Below are 20,127 nucleotides of genomic sequence, written 5' to 3' on the forward strand. Positions count from 1 at the left end.
TCCATATCAGGCTCCGTGTTTTGACAGCATGGTAAGAGAATGGCGCCTATATGACAGAAGCCATGCCCTCCCTTGCACGAATAACAATGGCCATGATGGTGGACTGGACTTGCTCGAGGCCATCAAGCAGGGGGAAATAGCCTACTATAAATACACGTGTCGGAGTCGACGGCCACTTGGCCGTCCTGGATTTGAGACGCTCCCAAAGTGTAAGCAAAGGAAATAAATGATGTGTGGCACATGTGCAGCACACATAATTACATACATAAATAGCGTCCGCACAGCTGAAATGGATACCTCTCGAGCTGTGTTTCCTCCTCCAGGCCAAATGTTTTGGAATCTCTCCAGAATGATGCCGCACGACACGTGTTATGTCTGCGGCAGACCAAAATCATGCTCCGCTACGAAAGAAATCTAAGAGGGGCTTGAACTTTCTTTCGTAAGTACTTCCATGTCCTTTATTAATGCTGCATGCGTGTGTGGAAGCAGGTCAGCATCTTTCCACGTAGTATCTACCCACCCGGTTGAGGCCCACCTATTTCATTAGTCAACCATAAATGTGTTTACAAATGGACGGCGCTGAAATGTTGGAAACAGAAATGTTGGTCTTCCTGAAGAAAAGGAAATTGTTAAGGTAAAGGGGTAGCTTTTAGTGTTTTGGCTCTGCATAATATTCTGAAGCCATGGAAAGTGTGTGTGTGTGCGCGCGTGTGCCGTCTTAGTAAAAACCAAACCGAATCGGTTCGGTTACCATGGTATCAGCTGGACAACAGGGGTACACAGTAGGGAAGATTAAGATGTGCAAACTGGAGCTGGCTCACGCTGTATGATGTTACCGTTCCACAACATTCCTTTTTCCAGGGAAGTGTAGAAAAGTTCAAGAGGGATTGAAATAAACAGCCAAAAGGGAGAGGCATGGAAAGAGTCGTGGTGATATAACATATGTAGGTCTGGACACCATTGGCAGGCAGCTGCTCCCAAAGACATCTGGAGACCTCATTAGGCAACAAAAAAATGGCCTCACCCTTGAGTGTCGATTAGAGTTGATAGAAATACAATCCCTGCACTGATAAGAAGACAACAAGGGAGTCTCGGGTAGTGCGTCCTATTATTTGACAGCATTTCTGTTGATATGATCGACCCAGAGCTCAGAGCGGAATGTCGTTTATGGCAAATGCACTGAAGACTCAGACTGACAATTCTTTTTGGCCTATATATATTATTTGTTTTTTCAAGGGAGGTTTATAGTCGTCCAAACTATTCTTTTGAAATACCTTACATAGTTGGGCACTCCACTTTCCTCTTTTAGTGCACTATAAATTGTCTCCAGCACAATAGGCCCACAAAAAAAAGAAAAGAAGAAATCCTAGCCTGTAATTTTCTGGTTGATCTCAGGTGACCAAACTGTGGCCAGAAGTAGCAGCGGCAGTTTTCCTGCGCATACAATACAACAACAAGCAGCTGCCACCATCATTGTTCTTACCCTCGGTCGGGGCCAGCGGTCTGATCATGCAAACAGAGCGGGGGTCAATCGGGAAATCTCATCTCGACAGCTAGAGCAGCACGTATCCACTGCGTGCACCCTCTTTTCCTTATCGGATTGGAAACGTAGAGCTGTCGCTAACGAGGTCTCGGTGGAGGGAAAGGAAACTTCACCTGGCTGCGCAGCTGCACTTGAAACAAAGAGCTTACACAGCAACCTGAGCTAGATAGAGTAAGTTGAGCCAGAATAACATTGCCTTTTAATGAACCGGGATCACGCTGGCTGCTTTCAAAAAATACAACTACAGGAAGGTCCGCAGAATTGGAGGAAAAGGTCGAGCATTCAGCAAAAGGCCTGTTTAAGTACCGTATTTTCCGGACTATAAGGCGCACCTAAAAACCTAAAATCTTCTCAAAAGCCGACAGTGCGGCTTATAGTCCAGTGCGCCTTATATATGGACTAAATTCCTAAATTCAAGCATTGTGTCATGAAATCAAGCATAAGTGGCCCGCTGAAGACGATGAATCATGAATCAAAAAGACTATGGATCATTATTTTGCGATTATAACGTCATTTGTTGCATCTGAAGTTGAAATAAAAAAGATAAAATGGAGAATGATTTGGATTAAAAATCGGACATGATGCATTAATGGTGCGCCTTATATAAGGATTAAGTTTTAAAATGGGCCATTCATTGAAGGTGCGCCTTATAGTCCGGTGCGCCTTATAGTCGGGAAAATACGGTAAGACACAAGCTGTTAATTGAGAAAGATTGCCGTACATTAACGTTGACATTTATTTTTTCTTTGTCACCATTGATTTATATTTCCTATGTTTCTTACCCGTATTAACATTATAAAAAATAAGCAGCAAATTTATCTCCAATGGATGTTTCAGATTCGACTCGATGATGAAAAGAAATACAAAACTCCAAAGGTCTATTTTCCCTCAACTATCTAAATCATCACGTTATCAGGCGAGGTTGATGGGAGTACTCTCCTTAAGGACTTTCCTCTGCAAGGGAGCTGGCAGTGGCTCTGTTTGGATAAACACACTCAGATCTGGCAGAGCGAGATAGTGCCGACTTTACACGTAATTCACCGGCTTTGATGAATACGTGTGAAATGGATGGGAAAAACATATCGCATTTGGAACACATCGTTGCTTTTGCTCCATTACATGGTGTTGGCTAACTTCTTTTTCCAGCACACAATGAATCGAGATTTTAAATCAAGCTGCACATATGAATCAAATCAATTGTTTTCTTAAATACTGGATATGCTGCATAGCTTTCCTCGAATGGAGTGGACCGAAAATATTGATCGCTATCCTTTCTTTAATTCATGTTAGTTTTAGGATTCTGTCCTGCATTGAACACCGAGCGCATGGCCATGTTTGCATTTGTGGTTCTTATCAGTGTTGGGTCACGGTGGTATTTCCTGTCTCTAACAAGAGCAGAAGGTGGCACAGGATGAGAGCTACTTCCTTTGTTGGCACACCCAACATGCACCCACTGGATGCATCCACTGGCCTCTGCAGTGCCTGCTGACAGCTTGCCCGTAGTTTCATTGAATTGCGCCGAGGTCAAACGGACTTAGCTCAAAGAAGTTCCACTTCTATTACCATCACTGACGTGGTTGTTTCTCTCTGGATGGATCTTTACACTGGTTTATATGCTTTTTGCCAAGGGCAGACTGGGTGGGGCTGCTGTGACATTGTATATTGCACTTTTTTTGAAAGTGTATATATACGTATGATTCATCTCAATCTTGAGCACATGTGCCCCGTTGGTGGATGTCATGGTAGAAAATGTGCAGATGTGGTTCAAATGAATACAAGCAGCTGTTGCAAGCAGGGAGGGAGGGCTCAGCCATCAAACACTGGGATGCTGTATATTTATTAGAAGTGGCTTCCTTGGGGAACCCTGATCACTGGGTTTGCTCTGCGAATGTATTTGGACCATGGCTGCTTGTGTGTATTTTGCAAGATGACTTGTTTTTGAATCCACCCATTCTCGCTCCCATAATGAGTCAAGTGGAAATTGACATTTGCATTCAGACCACTGCCTACGCTATACAGTAATTAGTCAGAAAATGCAAATGTGTATCATAAAATTGACTTGTTATTTGCTTATGTATTTTTACTTATTTATTTGTGTTGGTTTGCTTCTCTTTTTAAAAAAAACAACAACAATATTCCATAACACTCCAATTATTTCTTTTTATCGTCATTCATTTCGTTTAATATTATCAAACAGACCTCTCGCCTGTTGAAATTAAATTCAATGCCACCGATAAGCATCTCCAGGTTAATTAACAAAACATTTGTTGGATATTTACCGAGAAATATTTCATGAAGAGAAGATATGAGATGTTCAAATTGTATATTCCAATTCCATTGAAGCCGTTTGGCCGGCACAAAAGCCGAATTTAAACCTGGTAATATACTTTTCCTCCAGAGTAGCATTGATTCCTGTGATTAATACTGTTCTAAAAGCTGTTGCTGACTATTTCTTTCTGGCAATTACAGAGTGCAAAATTGCAGCTGTAATTATTTTCCTGCAGATGAATGCAGTGAAAGATTTGTACCTCTGCCACACTGTGGCAAGACCTCATTGCCTACTCCTATTGAAGCATTTTATTGAGGGTAAGTAATAATTACATTTTCTTTTTGCAAAAATATTCTTCTCTCTGTAATTTGGGTTTCGTGAATGGTATGATCATGGTCTTCGTCGTCCGCTGGCCGCAGACCAACGAGAGAACATACTTGTTAGCGTGTGGTACTTTTGAACAGATGCCCATCGTCCACTTTTGATGTGAAGGAAAATGAAAAGACAAGTGAATAATTGTTTTGGAGATTTCAATTGAATCAATCAATCTTGGGCAGGAAATTTGAAGTGCACATTCACATGAACTTGAGTGAGAAACAGGATGCTTTCCTATTCCACAAAATGGTGCTGGGAATACTCGCTCACCATGTTGGCCCGCTTTCCATAACAACTTTTGGCAAAGTTGTGCCCATTAATCATGTTCACTTGTCCCCAAACAATAACGCCAAAAGTGTTGTGGTCTTGTAGCTTGTAACCTTTTGCAACTTTGAGTATTAACTTTCCCTTCTTTGTCATGTTATGCGAGGAGTTAGAAGACAGAGAGAGTTTGTCGCTGTTAGAATAAGCCATTGTGAGTCAGGAAAAGCACACTAATTCACTGTGTGGGTGATATTGTGTAAGACCCACTAGCTGCCCTTTTAAGAATCTTCTGTGTGTTGGAAAAGTGTGTGCAGAACCGAAAATCCAAAGTTGGTGCGATGCTAGAGATAACGATGCTTTCATTGCGCATAGATTGACAGCATGGACATGAGTCAATGAGTTTGTTTTCTGTGCTTCCAGAGATCAAATGCAAATTCATCTTTCTCGGCACTCTTTTGGAGAAACGTCGAAAGCTCGGAACCTGTTTTGAGTGCTGGAAAGGTTTTGACATCTGTTTGAAAGAAAGAGTACAAAAAAAATGGTGACAAATAATCCTTTGTCACTCTCAGACTTTGAATTATCTTCAAAGCTGTTTCCTAATACTGTCGCTGAGGTGACATTTTCCTCAACAAAATTACAAAAAAAAAAGGGAAATGATATTTTTGGTGGGATTTGAAAACTTTGCTGAAACTAATAGGACAGAGGGAACTCCAAAAATCGGATCAAACACGATTTGGGGCAAAAAGTGAAGTTTTTGCCATCCTTCCAAGAGGGAATTTAAAGGTTAAGCAAAAAAAATGTGTGTTTACTCCACTATGAAAAGAATATTATGCATGTAGGCAACACGACTTTGGAATTTCTTTTTTTTTGATCAAATGTAATCACGTCGTACTTGTTTGCCATCAGAATTATCTCAAGGCATGTGTCCAGAGATTTGTCATCAAGTTTCTCTGTTTGCTTTTGCACTCAAGCAAAGAAGCTTAGTGGGAATGCCAAGCACCTGCTCTTGAACATAATACCACTCAGGATGTTTGTCTCACTTTTGTTTATCTGTGTTTGTGCAATGAGGTGGAAACAAATTTCAAAGGCGCAACAACGGGAAAGAGAAAGGCATTTGAGAAGCACGCATAGCCAGTAAGTAAGCGAGCAGATGAAGCTAATAAGTTTGTTTGACTTTCGAGGTTAGCGAGGTGCTTGTGATTTTACGAGGGAATGGTTGTTTTGGGCTCAGAGTGCAGCCGGATCTCCACCTTGTGGCTTGGACACCATCTTGCAGTGCCTGGCAGACACGCTACGGCGAGCAGGACACGCACACACCCTACGGCCCACACACGCATTCCCTAGCAACCAATGTCCAAACAGTGATTTTCATGTGCCCTGCGTGGTGTTTTCGACAAAAGTGCTCACCGCAATCAATAGAAAAGTTGTTTGATAAAAAAGGAGTGAGCCAGCGCTGGGTGGGAGAAAGGGGAGGACGTCCTGTGCGGGGAGTGAAAAGCTCCAGGGTCACAAGGTCATGACTGAAAGCTGACATCAGTGCTCAAGTATGCAGAGCAAAAAAAAAAAACCCCACACCTACGCAATAATGGCGGAAAAAATATGAGGGTCATCATAGACTTAACCCCCCCCCGTGTGGCTTCAATAAAAGTATGAGATAAGAAGATCACAAATTGAGAAGGTCTGGAAAGTCCCTTGGAAAGTGTTTCCATTAGTTTGTTTGCCATAGAATACAAAATCCCAATCTGGTTTGTGTTTGCCCAGCGGTGTGAATCAGACGCTTGACGATAGCTGCCTCGGTCTTGCGTCACAAAAATGTAGCCCACCGCTGAGTCAACAGAGGGAGGGGAAAAAACAAAACGAGAGAAACGAGTCTTAACTTTTCGCTTTAGACGCTTATCTGCTATTTCCCGCTCGGAAAGGACTTATTGCAAAGTAGCTGATTCAAGACAATCTAAAAATGAGAACATGCAATGGTGACCAACAGGCAGCAGGTTGCCCCAACGACCACCAGCGGCCCGAGGGAGGGCCTGTTCTAAAAATAGATCGCCAGTGATGAGGCAAAGCCATTATAAGGATGATGTCAAAGTGAGCAATTGGAAATGGACACTTGCAGACTGGCTGCATATTGGTTATAGTTTGTCCCCGATGAGAAATGAATAATATCGTTGTCGATAATATCACGTAGCTCTCGGTTTTAAAAAGGCTGATAAGAAGTGATGACGTATTGTTGGTTTTTCTCAAGTTATTATTTTCCCAACGTTATTAAAGCGGATTATTCTGGATTCAATATTACCGCAAAAAAAGGTAAAGGAAGAAAAAATAGGTGCTGATTAGGATTAACTCCGGAGCTAATCCTTTGCCGCTCACTGAAGTGAGGTCTCGCAAGCTATGATGAGTTCACGCATGATGTGCACGTTTTACTGGAAGGCGCTGATTTAAATTCCAAAGTTTTACAGGCTTTTTTTTTTTTTTTTAATAAAAGGTCAAATTCCATACCGTATGACCTCAATGGAATTCAACTTTAGAAGTCTCATTGTTGCTATGTAAATTATAAATTGGTGCTTCTGCTTCATCAAATCCAAAAATAACTGGGGACACTTTGACTGCAGTTCAAGGTTGCAAGTTTGCGTCCTCAAGCAAGATTCTTATTAAGCAAAGGCCACCACTTCAATTTTAGAACCACGCCTATTTTGCACAAATTCACACATTTTCCTCCATATTCCAATTTTTGACAAACATCTGGTGAGGAAGTGCGCGCTCCTATGCCCCCCCATTCATCATTGAATGTGCCCATCCTAATTGAAGGCTTCCAAAAATACAGATGATGCGACCTTCACGTTGAACCATCACACTTCTCTATTTGGGAAGTCATTTGAAGGGTGAAAAGCATAAAAACTTTAGAAGGTACAGTCCGTGAGTTATTTGCAAACATGTCGTTTCAAGTTTTGCCTTGCCTCCCTCCTAATGATATGCTTCAAGACTTTTGGGAGCAACATGAGCATGACTAAAGGAGGAGGAAAGAAAAAAAGAAAAAAAAAAAAAAGTCCAGCCCCTCAGAAGATTTCCTGTTTCATGAAGTGCTCGTACAGTAACGAGAAGGTCCTAGCCGGCCATTTGTGTTTACTCTCTCACTGCAGCTGCAAGCGGAGCGAAGAAAGTTCGCTTCAATCTGGATCTTAAAGCTTCGGCTAATTAATGAGAAAGAGAGGAAGGGCATTGTCCGTTTCTTCATGGAGCTACTTCGCTTTACCGCTTTCTGGTGTGGAGCGATACTCTTTGGGAGTATTGTGCTCGGGCAAGCGGGTGAGTTGAACTTTTACTGTTCAAAAAAAAAAAAAAGTGTTTGCAGCCGCCAAAGTTAATTCACTGACACTTTTGTGCTGTTTGTCCCTTTTGAGAACGGCGACTTGGTTTTTCCGCAGACGTTTGAAGCGCGCTGTTTACTCTTTGTAACTTTTTGTTTTGAGCGGAAGTTTAAGACGGCTCGAAACTGTCAATGGTGTGGGGGTTTTTTTCTTAATGTTTATTTTGGAAGGGGGTTGTCTTTTAAAGCAACGCTACATAAGCTCCACGGGGCGGACTCGTCTACAGTCGTATATGTCCATTTTTGGTGCTCGAATATGTCCATCTTTGGTGCGCTTCTTTGGTGCGCTTCTTTGGTGCGCTTCTTTGGTGCGATTCTTTGGTGCGCTTCTTTGGTGCGCTTCTTTGGTGCGCTTCTTTGGTGCGCTTCTTTGGTGCGCTTCTTTGGTGCGCTTCTTTGGTGCGCTTCTTTGGTGCGCTTCTTTGGTGCGCTCTGGCCGGCCACCCATTACTTACAGGTCGAGCGAGCCTGAGGAGATGAAAAAGACCCTCACTCTTGAGTCTTGTGCATTCATCTGTGTCATTCCTAATCCGCCTCCCCTCTCCCTGCAATTAGATGAAGCCACGGGTGACAATTACTACCATTCACCCTTTCTAAAGCCACCCCGATGGCTTTAAATGACCTTTTTGTTTTTGCAGCAGAGGGCTTGCACTAATGATCAAACACGATCAGGCCCCAGCAGAATTGCTGTCAAAAGTTGCGTCGTCATAAGCAGCCATGCACGTTCTGCTTTGTCTCTTGTGTGCATCCGTTTTAAGGAAGCTTTGCATTGCAGGAAGAGGATGCATGCTTTTCTCTGTGCTGCAGGTTGTGCAAAGCTCAGGGCGCTAACCCAAGGCCCGAGTAGTGAGTGACAAAGAGGGCTTTTGTGGAAGTGCATCCACGCGCTCGCCCACGCTACCTTCCCCTCCTTCCTACCGGTGTGAAGTCAGGCATGTCCAAACAGACACTGGGCGTCAATCTTCGCCGCGAGCGGCTCCGTGCATTTCAAGATGGCTCAACAATTAGAGTGCACAGACTTACTCTTTATGATTTTGAGGACGTGTGTGTTTACATTTTTATTCTAGCGCACAAAAAATATTTCTTATTTTCCCCCAACCAGTCAGAAGTGTCAAGATTAATAGAGTAAATTCAATTCAATTGAATTTCCAAGTTATTTAGTGGTGCTGGACAAAATAGCAACTTGTCAAAAAAAATGTCCTTTCATATTTTCTTGTTTTGGGGGTGCAGCAATAGTCCATGACAAGCTACATGCCGCAGTTACAAATAGGTAGGTTACCGATATGCTAGCAAAATAAATTTAACAAAATACAGAATGGCTCTTTTCCACACTCAAACTTTCACCAACATTAAGGGGAGAAGTTAAGCGATCAAATTGATCGTTTCCACGGACGATTTGTCTTTTGACAAGTACATTCATCGACACATTTTGACTCGACTGACTGACTGACTTTTACTTTCTGACTGGTATGCATGACAAATGAGCAACGTCCCTGCGAGTGTGAAGATGTCTGCTTTGTTCTCGGCTGTCTGGCTTTTGTCTCCACGATAATGATCCAACCCTCGGGCAGGCACTCAGCCGCAATGCTGTCTGTCTGCTGGCAAGTCAGAACAAGAGCAAAGGCGCTGGATGTAACTGAGTACTCTGGGGTACCAAGATTTCATTAAAGACATTTAAATGTCGGGAGGGATGTAGTTTTTTTTTTTTATTATTAATTCCCTCTAATCTAGGGCTGTCACGATAGAATCGATTATCCTAGCAATTATCCCATCCATTAATTGAATAATCGGAAACCATTTTATTTGCAAGTGTATTCTTTTTGTCTTGTGTTTGTTCTGTATTATTTAGTGATTAAAAAGCAATTTCGCATGATCCCAGCAGAAAGATTGCTGGTCATGGTTTTCCAAAGTCGCAAAGATACTTTCAAATGTCTTCTTTTGACGGACCGAATCGTCTGTTTCTTCCCAGATTCGTATATATTGACGCCTCGAAGACTATGCAAGTTTTGCGACGTACAAGCAACCATCTGCGCGGGTCAAGGAAGCTGCAAGGTGGAGTGTAACCGCACCTCCATCTGCACCCATGACGACGACGTGTGTGTGGCTATTTGGTGAGGCTCCTTCCTCGCAGAGCTGAGGTCATGACAGCCCATTGCAAATACAACACACTGTCAAAAACGATCTGCTTCATGTTGGGGTCGTTCATTTGACTTTTGAACTGTCAACACGAACAATGAAGATGACTAAATTTGAACCTCGCTCATGTTGACGACCGCATCTGAAAACGTGATGACATCATTTTTTTTTTGTTTGCCGTCTACTCACAAGGAGGAAGAAAGACGACAATGTCACATTTGACACCGTCTGCCACAACCCGGCTGAGAAGTTGTACGGCCTGGTCCTGGACGACTACGACCACGGCGAGTGTGAGATGAAAGAAAGGAAAGGCATGGGTTCGACCTTCTTCATGTGCTCCTGTTCGGAGGACGAGTGCAACGAGCGGATCATTTTTAACACTTGTAAGTCGCAGCGCTCGTCATTTGAATTCCTACCGCGATTCATTAGGTTTGTGAACTTTTTATTTTCAAGCGTAGCCATAGAAAACCCTAACCCCCACAGGAAGTTGGAATTTGCGACCTTCCGCAACTCAGTCTGCTTACGTCCGAATCAGAATTGACCCAGTATTCTAATACCGGTAGCTGTCAGTACAGACACGCACTGGGTTTTCCTCCAACGAAATCATTGCAAACCGTTGTTTTTCGTCAATTTCAAGATAGCCTTGCAAGAAGTAGCATAGACATCTAATATTTGGTCAGATATTTAGTCAGACCCGTATAGCATTTTGGCTTCTTTGAATGGATAGTGACGTCAGCAGCCAAATTCATTTCTTGCCGCTGTTCTCCCCACCAAGTGTGATGAACTATGGCTTTTCTGCATTCGTAGTCAGGTAGAGTAACAGGTTTGTTATAAGGAATAGCTCCGCTATGAGAATCCAAACAAACCGTCTGGGGGCCGTGTTGAGGATTTCAGACATGTGGTTTCCTGTTTAGAAAGAAAAAAAACGAGCTAAGCAGGGAGCTTGCCTCGGCAAGCGACGAGATGCCCTCCCCAATACTTCCTCCTCCCTTATTTACACAGCTTCTTTCTGTGCCTCATAACAAGACTTGCTTCTAAACTAAGATTCACTGGTTTGGGTTTGAACAAAATTGGAAAGAACATTTCCGCGTGTTATGTCTGGCGATAACATTTTGAAAGTCGTCGATTTAGTAAGTCCACCATAAAAAGGGGGCAATTATAAAAGTTCCCTTTTTATGTCCAAGCCATAGCTAAGCTCCCAGACAGAAGACTTTCCAAATTTGAAGCCTCAGACTTAAACGACAAAGAGTTACAATATGCGGTTGGCTGGCTCATGGTTTGGAGCACTTTGCCTCTGCGGCGCAAGCCCTAACTTTAGCTCCCTGAGACATCAGACACATTCCTCAGGGAAGGGGCACGTTCCTCCTCTCTTACTGACAACAACAATGCAAATTCAGGAGAGACGAAAGAGGTTTTTAGAGCAAAGTCAAAAGAAAAACGAAAAACATCTACAAGAATTACAGCAGCAAAATCCACTTGTTTTTATTGAGCTCAGTAGGTGTGTAAAAATATGACCTAATATGGATCAAACTGGGGGGATTTTGCTCCTTAATGCGTATTCCACAAACACTATATTACCGTAATTTTCGGACTATAAGTCGCGTTTTTTTTTTTTCCATTTTATGGCTGGTGCGATTTATACTCCGCTGCGACTTATAGTCCGAAAATTACGGTAATCAGAATACAGTGTTTGGACTAGTGGGGCCGCTAAGAACCTATTTCTGACTTGACTTCCTCTTGGATGCAAATGTTATTCCGGGTTTCACTTAATAGTGTAGCCGAAAGGCAACAAGAGGTACAACGACGACTAATTGACTTCTTTTTGTTTCTCAGACGCGGATTCCCAGGTTGCTGTCATCCTAGTGAGCCTGGTTCCTCTTCTGGTCATGGCCATTTTGGTCATCACTTCTTTCTACTGCTACCGAGTGTACCGCCAGCGGCTAGCAAACGCAAAACGCAAGAAAGGTACCCCTCTGGACTTCAGTGACGCTCACGCCATCATGGGGGACGACGAAGGCTCCGACAGCAGCTCGACGCACGCCAACAATCTCAACCACAACACCGAGTTGCTGCCCATCGAACTGGATATCCAGGTGGGGAAAGGTCGCTTTGCCGAAGTCTACAAGGCCAAACTCAAGCAGGGCTCCTCGGTCAGCGACGAGCAGGGTTTTGAGACGGTGGCGGTCAAGATTTTCTCCTACGAGGAATACGCCTCCTGGAAGAACGAGAAGGACATTTTCTCGGATGCCGATCTGAGGCACGAAAACGTGCTCCACTTCCTGACGGCCGAGGAGAGGAAGGTGCAGAGACAGTACTGGCTGATCACGGCGTACCAACCCAGAGGCAACCTCCAAGAATACTTGAGCCACCGTATTATCAGCTGGCACGACTTGTGGTTACTGGGAGGATCGCTCGCCAGTGGACTGGCTCATCTTCACAGTGATCACTCGCCGGGCGGGCGCTATAAGGTGCCCATTGCACACAGGGACATTAAGAGCTCCAACATACTGGTGAAGAGCGACCTGACCTGCTGCCTGTGTGACTTTGGCCTGGCGCTGCGTCTGGACAATTCCCTGTCTGTGGATGAGCTTGCAAACAGTGGACAGGTGAGGATGTTTTCATCTTCAATTGAAATGGACTGAAGGGTGCTTGGTAGTTTTCACCAAATGTGAGAACATGAACATTTTCAACACTTCTAATACTTTGTGTTTTGCTCTAAGGTGGGAACAGCCAGGTACATGGCGCCGGAGGTCTTGGAGTCCAGGATCAACCTGGAAAACATCGAGTGCTTTAAACAGGCGGACGTGTACTCCATGGCGCTTGTACTGTGGGAGATGATTTCCAGGTGCAGCGCTATCGGAGGTAAGATATCACCGCACGCTGATAAGACCCGGATAGCATTTGGTCTGGCGGCCTCTTTTAGGATTGCAAAAGGCACCGTTAGCGTCTAAGTGTAACCTTATCGCTATCAGTAACCAAGCACAAACAATGTCCGCTTGGTAAATATACAACTTGCTTCATGTAGTGGATGTTGTTGGTATAAGAGAAGAAAACAAAAGAGAGAACAAAAGCCACGCTTCATCTCGTGGAAGTCTGAAGGATTGAACTTGATGCCGCTCACGTGTGTTTGTCATCCAGTTGCAAAAACAAGGTCAGGATATGTGCCAATCATAGAAATGGGTGATTATCTGAGGGTAAGCCATTACAGCACTATTTTAATGTCAACGTTGGCTCATTTGTTTTCACTTCCGCCTCAATGTCTCCGGGGGCTTGCGACCTCTCCTGTCTCCATTGTGGAGATTGAAAGCTAGCTTGGGCATGAACGTGTCAGCTTGAGCTCTTTTTCCTGTTTTGCCCCCCTCCTCCGTGGGTTTCTTGAAATCGCCCCAAATGCCAAAGTGTCCCACGGTCCCACTTGTTTTTCCCTCTCCTTGGTACGTGAATATGTGCATGTGCGCTCGCTCTGTGGGTATACTTTGAAAATGAAAATCCCCCATTTCCTGTTTTTTTGCAAAAGCCCGAGCCCAAGACTGACTGTTATAGCGTCAATTTAACTACTGCGTATGTCGAGATGTTTTTATTTGCCGATGCCGTGTCTCTCTGCAGACAGAATTTATGCCCGTCGTGACTGACCAGATGCTCCGGGCTATATTAAAAATCTCTCTCGGAGTTTGACTGGAGACTCGCTCCGTATCTTTTATGTGTTACTTCCTGTCTAACTCTGCTACATTTAGGACTGGCAGTACATTTATAGGGTCGCCACATGATTTGTGTTCCCATTTGAAGACAACATGGAATACGGCTGTCATTGCGCGCTACTAAATTTGACAGCTTCTCGATATTTCCTCGTGCATCTTTGCACATCGTCCGTCTCGGAAGTATTTCCTGCCCCGAGGCAGGTGATGCAGCGGTTAATGACTCCCCCCGCTGCATGGAAACACTCTCGAGAGCTTTACTCATGCCAACTCAGTTTGTCGAGACAAAGGTTTTCCAGCGGGATGGAAAGCAGAATAAGACTTTGGCGGGGGACTCGGGCAGCTTGCTAGTTTTGAGGGGCCGTTAACACTTAAAAGGAGTACAAATCTGTATTGGAACTAACAGATGTCTGCTGACTCATTCTCACAATTAACAAACATGTCCCGCCATGTTTTGGTTTGACGCCGTCGTGTCCCAAACAGTTCTCATGAATTAGCTCAGGGGGCGGGAGTCACAAGACTTTAAGATCTTTCCTGAGATCTAAAAATGATCGTAGCACTCGGTAAAACTTTTGCAAGTGTAAAAAGAAGTTCATCTTTGTTAATAACCTTAAAAGAGGATGGTTTTTAATTTTTTTTGTAATGTTACATGGGGATGTTGGCCAAAAGTATAGAATTGGAAGACTTTTGGAGTCAAGCAACATTCTTCTTCCCAGAAGTGCATCCACCCAGAGTTAACGCCTTATTGCTCATTGTTGAAGTCTTGCATGACATGCAGTAGTCATGGCAAAATAATGACGCCCAAGGGGCCATCAAATTTCACGGCTTGACTGACACGACTTGAAAAAAGTCGAAAATAAAATAAGTCGAAAATTGAAAAATATCATTTTGTTGACTGCAATGCGATTCATTTGTATTTTTTGGGTCATTTGTGGTTGTTTTGTTTGTCTCCCGTAAGCTGAAACAATGTCATGTGCCACTATTAACTTATTTATCCTGTTGACCCTGAAGGAATGTTTCTTGCGAGACATTTTTGTATTTATTGTTCCTCCCGACAGTGAAATGAAATATCCGCCTTTGTACAGAGGAAGCGTTTGAGCGCGATGAACACGAGAGACTCAAATGCTAGAGTGGAAGCCTTTTTTTATTTCCTACAAAATGTCTGCTCTATAATTTAGCTGGTACGGATTTAGAGCTTGGGAGAAAAAAAAAAGCATCTGCTGGCGTTCCTTCGACGGGTGGGGCACGGAGGGAGGGAGGGAAATAGGGGATAATGGTGGAGTACGAGTTGAGCGTGAGGGAGACAGCAGACAGCCAAATGCCTGGAGTCCCAGGAGGGAGAGACTGGAGGAGAGGAGGAGAGGTTAGGGCAGCTGCTTTCCAGATGTCACATCGTCAGCGCTGTCAGGGCCACAGCGCTCGGTGTGTGTCTTTTGAGGTCACTTGTTTGAACTTTCCACATGATGAACCCTGAGATGAATTGTCTTAAGGTTACATGGATGCAGTGTGCTTGTACATGAAGCGCCTCAGCCACGGCAGTGTAATGAAAGTCAGCGGAGGAGGAGTGGATTAGCGAATGGATGACTCACACAGACGTTGGGAAACAAGCAATGTTATTGTCATCCTATTATGAAGTCCGCCTTGTACCAGATCACTCGCCACTTTGTCAGCGCTGAATACTTTCTCTTATATCGAAAATCAACCAGACAGAAAAGTTAACGGTGCTGTAAAGATTTCCCATACATTCCTTACTGATGTTTTATTGTTGTTATTTAAATGCTGCTTTGTCTTCTTTTATTTGTCCACACAGAGGTGAAGGAGTATGAGCCTCCTTTTGGAAATTTAAGGGAGCACCCATGTGTAGAGAGCATGAAGGACAGCGTGCTCCGAGACAGAGGAAGACCTGAGATTCCCAACAGCTGGCTCAACCACACAGTAAGGGACACGCGCACACATCGATTACATGGCCTAGCATATTTCAGGGGGGCAGTGCCCCTGCAGCCCCCCCCCCCCTAGCTCCGCCAGTGTGAGATTAGGTTCAGAAACAATCATTTCTATATTGAGTTCATTCCAGTTTGACAAAACTGGAAAATATTCTTTCGACTGTGTGTGTGAATCTTACCCGTCCATCACTGTTACCGTAATTTTCGGACTAGAAGTCGCGTTTTTTTTTCATAGTTTGGGTGGGGGGGCGACTTATACTCAGGAGCGACTTATAGTGCGAAAATTACGGTATTTAATATCCTGACATTAGTTTTTGGGTGGTGTCGTTTGATTTAAAACACTAAGGATGAGGAAGCACGCAACTAAAAGACATGACATGAAAATGCTGGAGTTTTCTCCTACTTCCGTCGTCATGTCTGATGAGATGTGATATTATCAGTGACAATTCGTATCCCTGACAAAGCCGGACTGCAATTTGAGGGCTTTTCCAGACACTTCATTCAGACACGGCTGCATGTCAGCATACCACAATTCTACGACTGTAAGTTTAGCCGCCTTCCAGTTGGTGTGGGGCTGTGGGCGGATAGGAATTGCATTCAGAGCTGGCGGACAAGAGTAGAGGGAGGGAGGGAGGGAGGGAGGGAGGGAGGGAGGGGAAAGTTGCTATGCGAGGGAGCAACAGATGGCGCAAGCCGGGACATTTCACTCAAGGATTGTGTGTTGGGGCCGGATATTGAACTGTTGTTAGCAGCCATATTACTTTCCCCTGTCCATTAGGATTGTTTACATTCCTCGCGTGGCTAATATGACACAAGCTACTGATGCCTGATACTGACACTGCATCCAAGTGCCTTCCCAAAAATCCCCACTTATTGAACGTCATGGAAAATGAATGCAAGTGTCTTGATGCTTGAGTGTCGCCATATTGTGGTCCACGATTGTCTCGAGATGGGGAAAGTGAGTGGAAACTCAAATAAGGATGTTTGACATGGGTTGTCTCCTGGCACTATGCTTTGCTCCTTATTCTAAACGATTGCTAATTTTATTCCACAAATGTTTTCTTGGTCACATTTGTTGACTTATTTTTACACTTGAATGAATGTTACAATGGTTAAAAATGGCATTGCAGTGTTTGCCCTTATTTCCTGTGGGATTTTTTTTTTTTTTTTACCAGAGCGAGTATGAAGTCCTGCAAAAACGGTGTGCCTCTGTACACATACACGACACCCACATCCGTACATTTGGACTGACTCCGCGTGTGCTCAATCCGCAGGGCATCCAGCTGGTTTGTTCCGCCATCGACGACTGCTGGGACCACGACCCGGAAGCCCGCCTGACAGCCCAGTGTATGGTGGAACGCTTCGAAGACATGGAGTATTTGGACAAGCTGTCCGACTGCTCCGACTCGGAAGAGAAGATCCCCGAAGAAATCATCGTGGTGGATGAGAAGTAGAACTCCAAACACACCGTCCCCTCTCGGGTGACACAAAAGCAAACTGGAAGAATGGGAGGTTAACTCCAAAGACAGATGGACTCTTCTCATCTCATATACAGGTTTCAAAAAACAAACAAACAGGGATATCCCAAATCTAAAGCTTTTAACCAAATACTTTTGCACTTTATCTATGCACACTAAATGAGCAGTGCCTCTAATGTCAGGAGAAATACATTGAAAAGGAATGTGTATTTAGATTGCTAACGACACTAATGTCCCATGTGTATGTTTCATGGTGCAACGTAGCACTGACGCATGTTTAAAGAACCCACGGCAATCGTTTGTGTTAAAAGCCACTTTGAAACCAAAAAAACAAATCAGCCTCATAGATTAAAAACTGTCTGCGTGGGTGCGTGCGTGCGTGTGTGTCATCCACAGTAAATGAGGAAGTCTGTTTAATCATTGGCAGACATTAAAAGGGAATAAGGTATGTACAGTCTGTACAAATCACACCTAAACGTTTCAGCCTGCTGCGTGTAAAAAGATGTCTTATTTTTTTGTTTCTTCTTTTTTGACAGAAACAGGGAGTTTACTTCCCATGGTTAGAAAGAAAAATCCATACCAAAGTCATTTGTTTTGTACAGTATGAAAGTATTCAAATATAATTACCATAGGAGATATGATGTTATCGAGGTTTGTCAGCTGGTTTGAGCAAGCCAGTGAAAGATGGACTGTCGTCGTCTATATATTACGCAAGCAATGACAAAAGTATGTTGCTATTCTTTTTTTAATTTCATATCAGTGCAGACTTCAATTCTAAACCTATACGCATAGTCTTGGGAAATGTGCGTCCTCTGTTATTGCACCCATCTTTGGTCCAATTTCCCAGGAATTGTCCTTGTTTACACTTTGAATGACAAACTTAGTGTACAGCGGCTTTGTCGCTCTTTTTCTTCTCTTGTCGTCCTGCCTCCGTTAGACATTCGCAGGATCTAAGCCAGTGCTTCTCAATTATTTTCTGTTACGCCCCCCCCTAGCAAGAAGAAAACTATTCGCGCCCCCCCCCCCTCCCCACCGTGACTATCCTAACTTGTCTTGTAAGTCGTAAAATGTTGCACTGTCGCAAACGTGACAGAAGTAACAATGAGAGCGCCACTGCCCCCTGCTGTAGTAAACGCGCAATTACACTTTATTCTAGTACTGCCAAAAAAAAAGCCTGTTCCCCAGGGTCACACGCGCCCCCCCAGGAATAGCACCGCGCCCCCCAAGGGGGGCGCGCCCCACTATTTGAGAAGCACTGATCTAAGCCAAAGAATCTCGCATCACAGTTGGTCATTTTCATCTCTGTATCGTTATGATATTCTGGATTAAACCTTTGAATCTGTCCCCCGGCTCTTTGGTCCTTTCCGCTAAACCTGTTGGATGAAAAGAGTGGCCAGATCCTTGATTATTATCTGAATGAAACGAGAAGCTCCTAATTATCGAGCCCCCAGTGTTCGATTCCTAATCACATGATGCAATGTTTGTTCTAGCTTCAAATGTGGAGTCGCGAGGTAGGCAACGGGCAGAAACCATGGCAACAATACAAATGCTTATGACGTGGCAAGCTGTCAAGGTCAAATTCCTCCCTGTCAGACATTTCAAGGCTTTCTAAAACGATACCTCCTGTACACTGTTGTGTGTTCAAGTACTGTCGCTTTTTCCATGGACCTTTAGACGGAGATATGACATGGTTAGTTGCCTGGAGAGTGAATCATCCACAGCGGATTTTCTATTGGCTTGCTGCTTGTTTGCACCGTCTGGATTTATAACCAATGGCGAGCCGCAATAGATAAATTGGACCGTCGTGCACGGATGAATTATTTACCGCTGGCCTTCCGTTGTAAATGGATTGCCACAGTTGTGTCACAGCCAGGTAGCAGTTGTCATGATTGTTAATGATGCAGTAATAGAATGCAAATTATGCAGCGCTTTTATTTATGTATTCATCCATTCCCCCTTATTGTAGCAGCATATTTGTATTTGTTCGCATGAACCAAAATACAAAACACAAATGGCTAGATTGTTAAATCGGAGATATTTTCGAATTAGGAAACATTCCAGTTGGTCAGACAGTAGCACTGTCCTCCATCTGAACTGGAATAAATGAAATATTCTTCTACCAGAGGGGGGCGATGTTGGACTATTGGACACACCCGATGCCGATCCAATTGGAGTCAGTGTGCTTGTTGGAATGTGTGCACACTCATTGTACAAGCATAAGGTACTTGGGGTGTTGTTTGTCATTGTGCCATACGCCACTCAGCAAAAAAAAATAAAAAAGGTGCATTCAAGCATCTTTCTTGGCTTATTAAACCGTGAAATTCAACTCTGTTGTATGAGCCAACAGCCGGCCTGCACATCCTTGATCACAACATGCTCACACCGGCACAGAGAAGATGTCCTAAAAAATGCTAGATTACTATTAGGTGCACATCTTTGTGTATTTCTCTCTGAGTATATCTATCTGCATATATGTACATATTGTTCATATCTGTTTTTATACCGTATGAAAGTGAACCTAATGTTCTCGTAGCTTCTGCATATGCTTTTATAACCCTGAGGCAGGCATATAATAATAATCCGAGGGAAATGCTCTCCTGGCAGTCATTGTTCATTCCTGATGCAGGTTGCCATGGGGATGCAGCATACATCAATTAAAGGCGCCGGAATCCATTGTGTGGCGTAAGCAATAAAAACAAAAAATAGTCCATGCTTCAATGAAGACTTCCTCCTCAGGTGCAGTAAAAGTCATAACCTCTTTTCATATGCGGCCCAGTCGGTTCTATATATTGTTTGAAGGGCGGGGGGGATTTTTTTCCCGTTTGGGGATTCTGCCCTCGTAGCAGCTGAATGTCCCGTATTCAGCACGAGGGCCAGTGTAACTTTATTTAGGAGCTGTGAAAGGTGCTCTGTCACATGGGCGATTGAGGCCAACCGGGAAGACGATCCATCAGACCTGAGCAGTGACTAAGTGGTCACTCTACCTCCAACGCTTGATGTTTTTTGGGGGGTCTGAAGAGAGTTGACGCGCACATCGATTTTCGGATGAAAGTGATAGAA

General features: G+C 43.9%; 1 protein-coding gene across 1 annotated transcript; it reads left to right on the forward strand.

Moving 5' to 3' along the window:
* Window positions 1-7,493: 7,493 nt before the first annotated feature.
* On the forward strand, window positions 7,494-17,305 carry tgfbr2b (transforming growth factor beta receptor 2b). Its single transcript, XM_061267393.1, has 7 exons — window positions 7,494-7,754; window positions 9,785-9,926; window positions 10,144-10,334; window positions 11,785-12,557; window positions 12,672-12,813; window positions 15,457-15,581; window positions 16,864-17,305. Exons 1-7 carry the CDS (start codon window positions 7,682-7,684, stop codon window positions 17,041-17,043), a joined length of 1,626 nt encoding a protein of 541 aa, XP_061123377.1. The 5' UTR covers window positions 7,494-7,681; the 3' UTR covers window positions 17,044-17,305.
* Window positions 17,306-20,127: the final 2,822 nt, after the last annotated feature.

This window comes from Syngnathus typhle, linkage group LG20, assembly GCF_033458585.1.
Source record: "Syngnathus typhle isolate RoL2023-S1 ecotype Sweden linkage group LG20, RoL_Styp_1.0, whole genome shotgun sequence".
NCBI lineage: Eukaryota > Metazoa > Chordata > Actinopteri > Syngnathiformes > Syngnathidae > Syngnathus > Syngnathus typhle.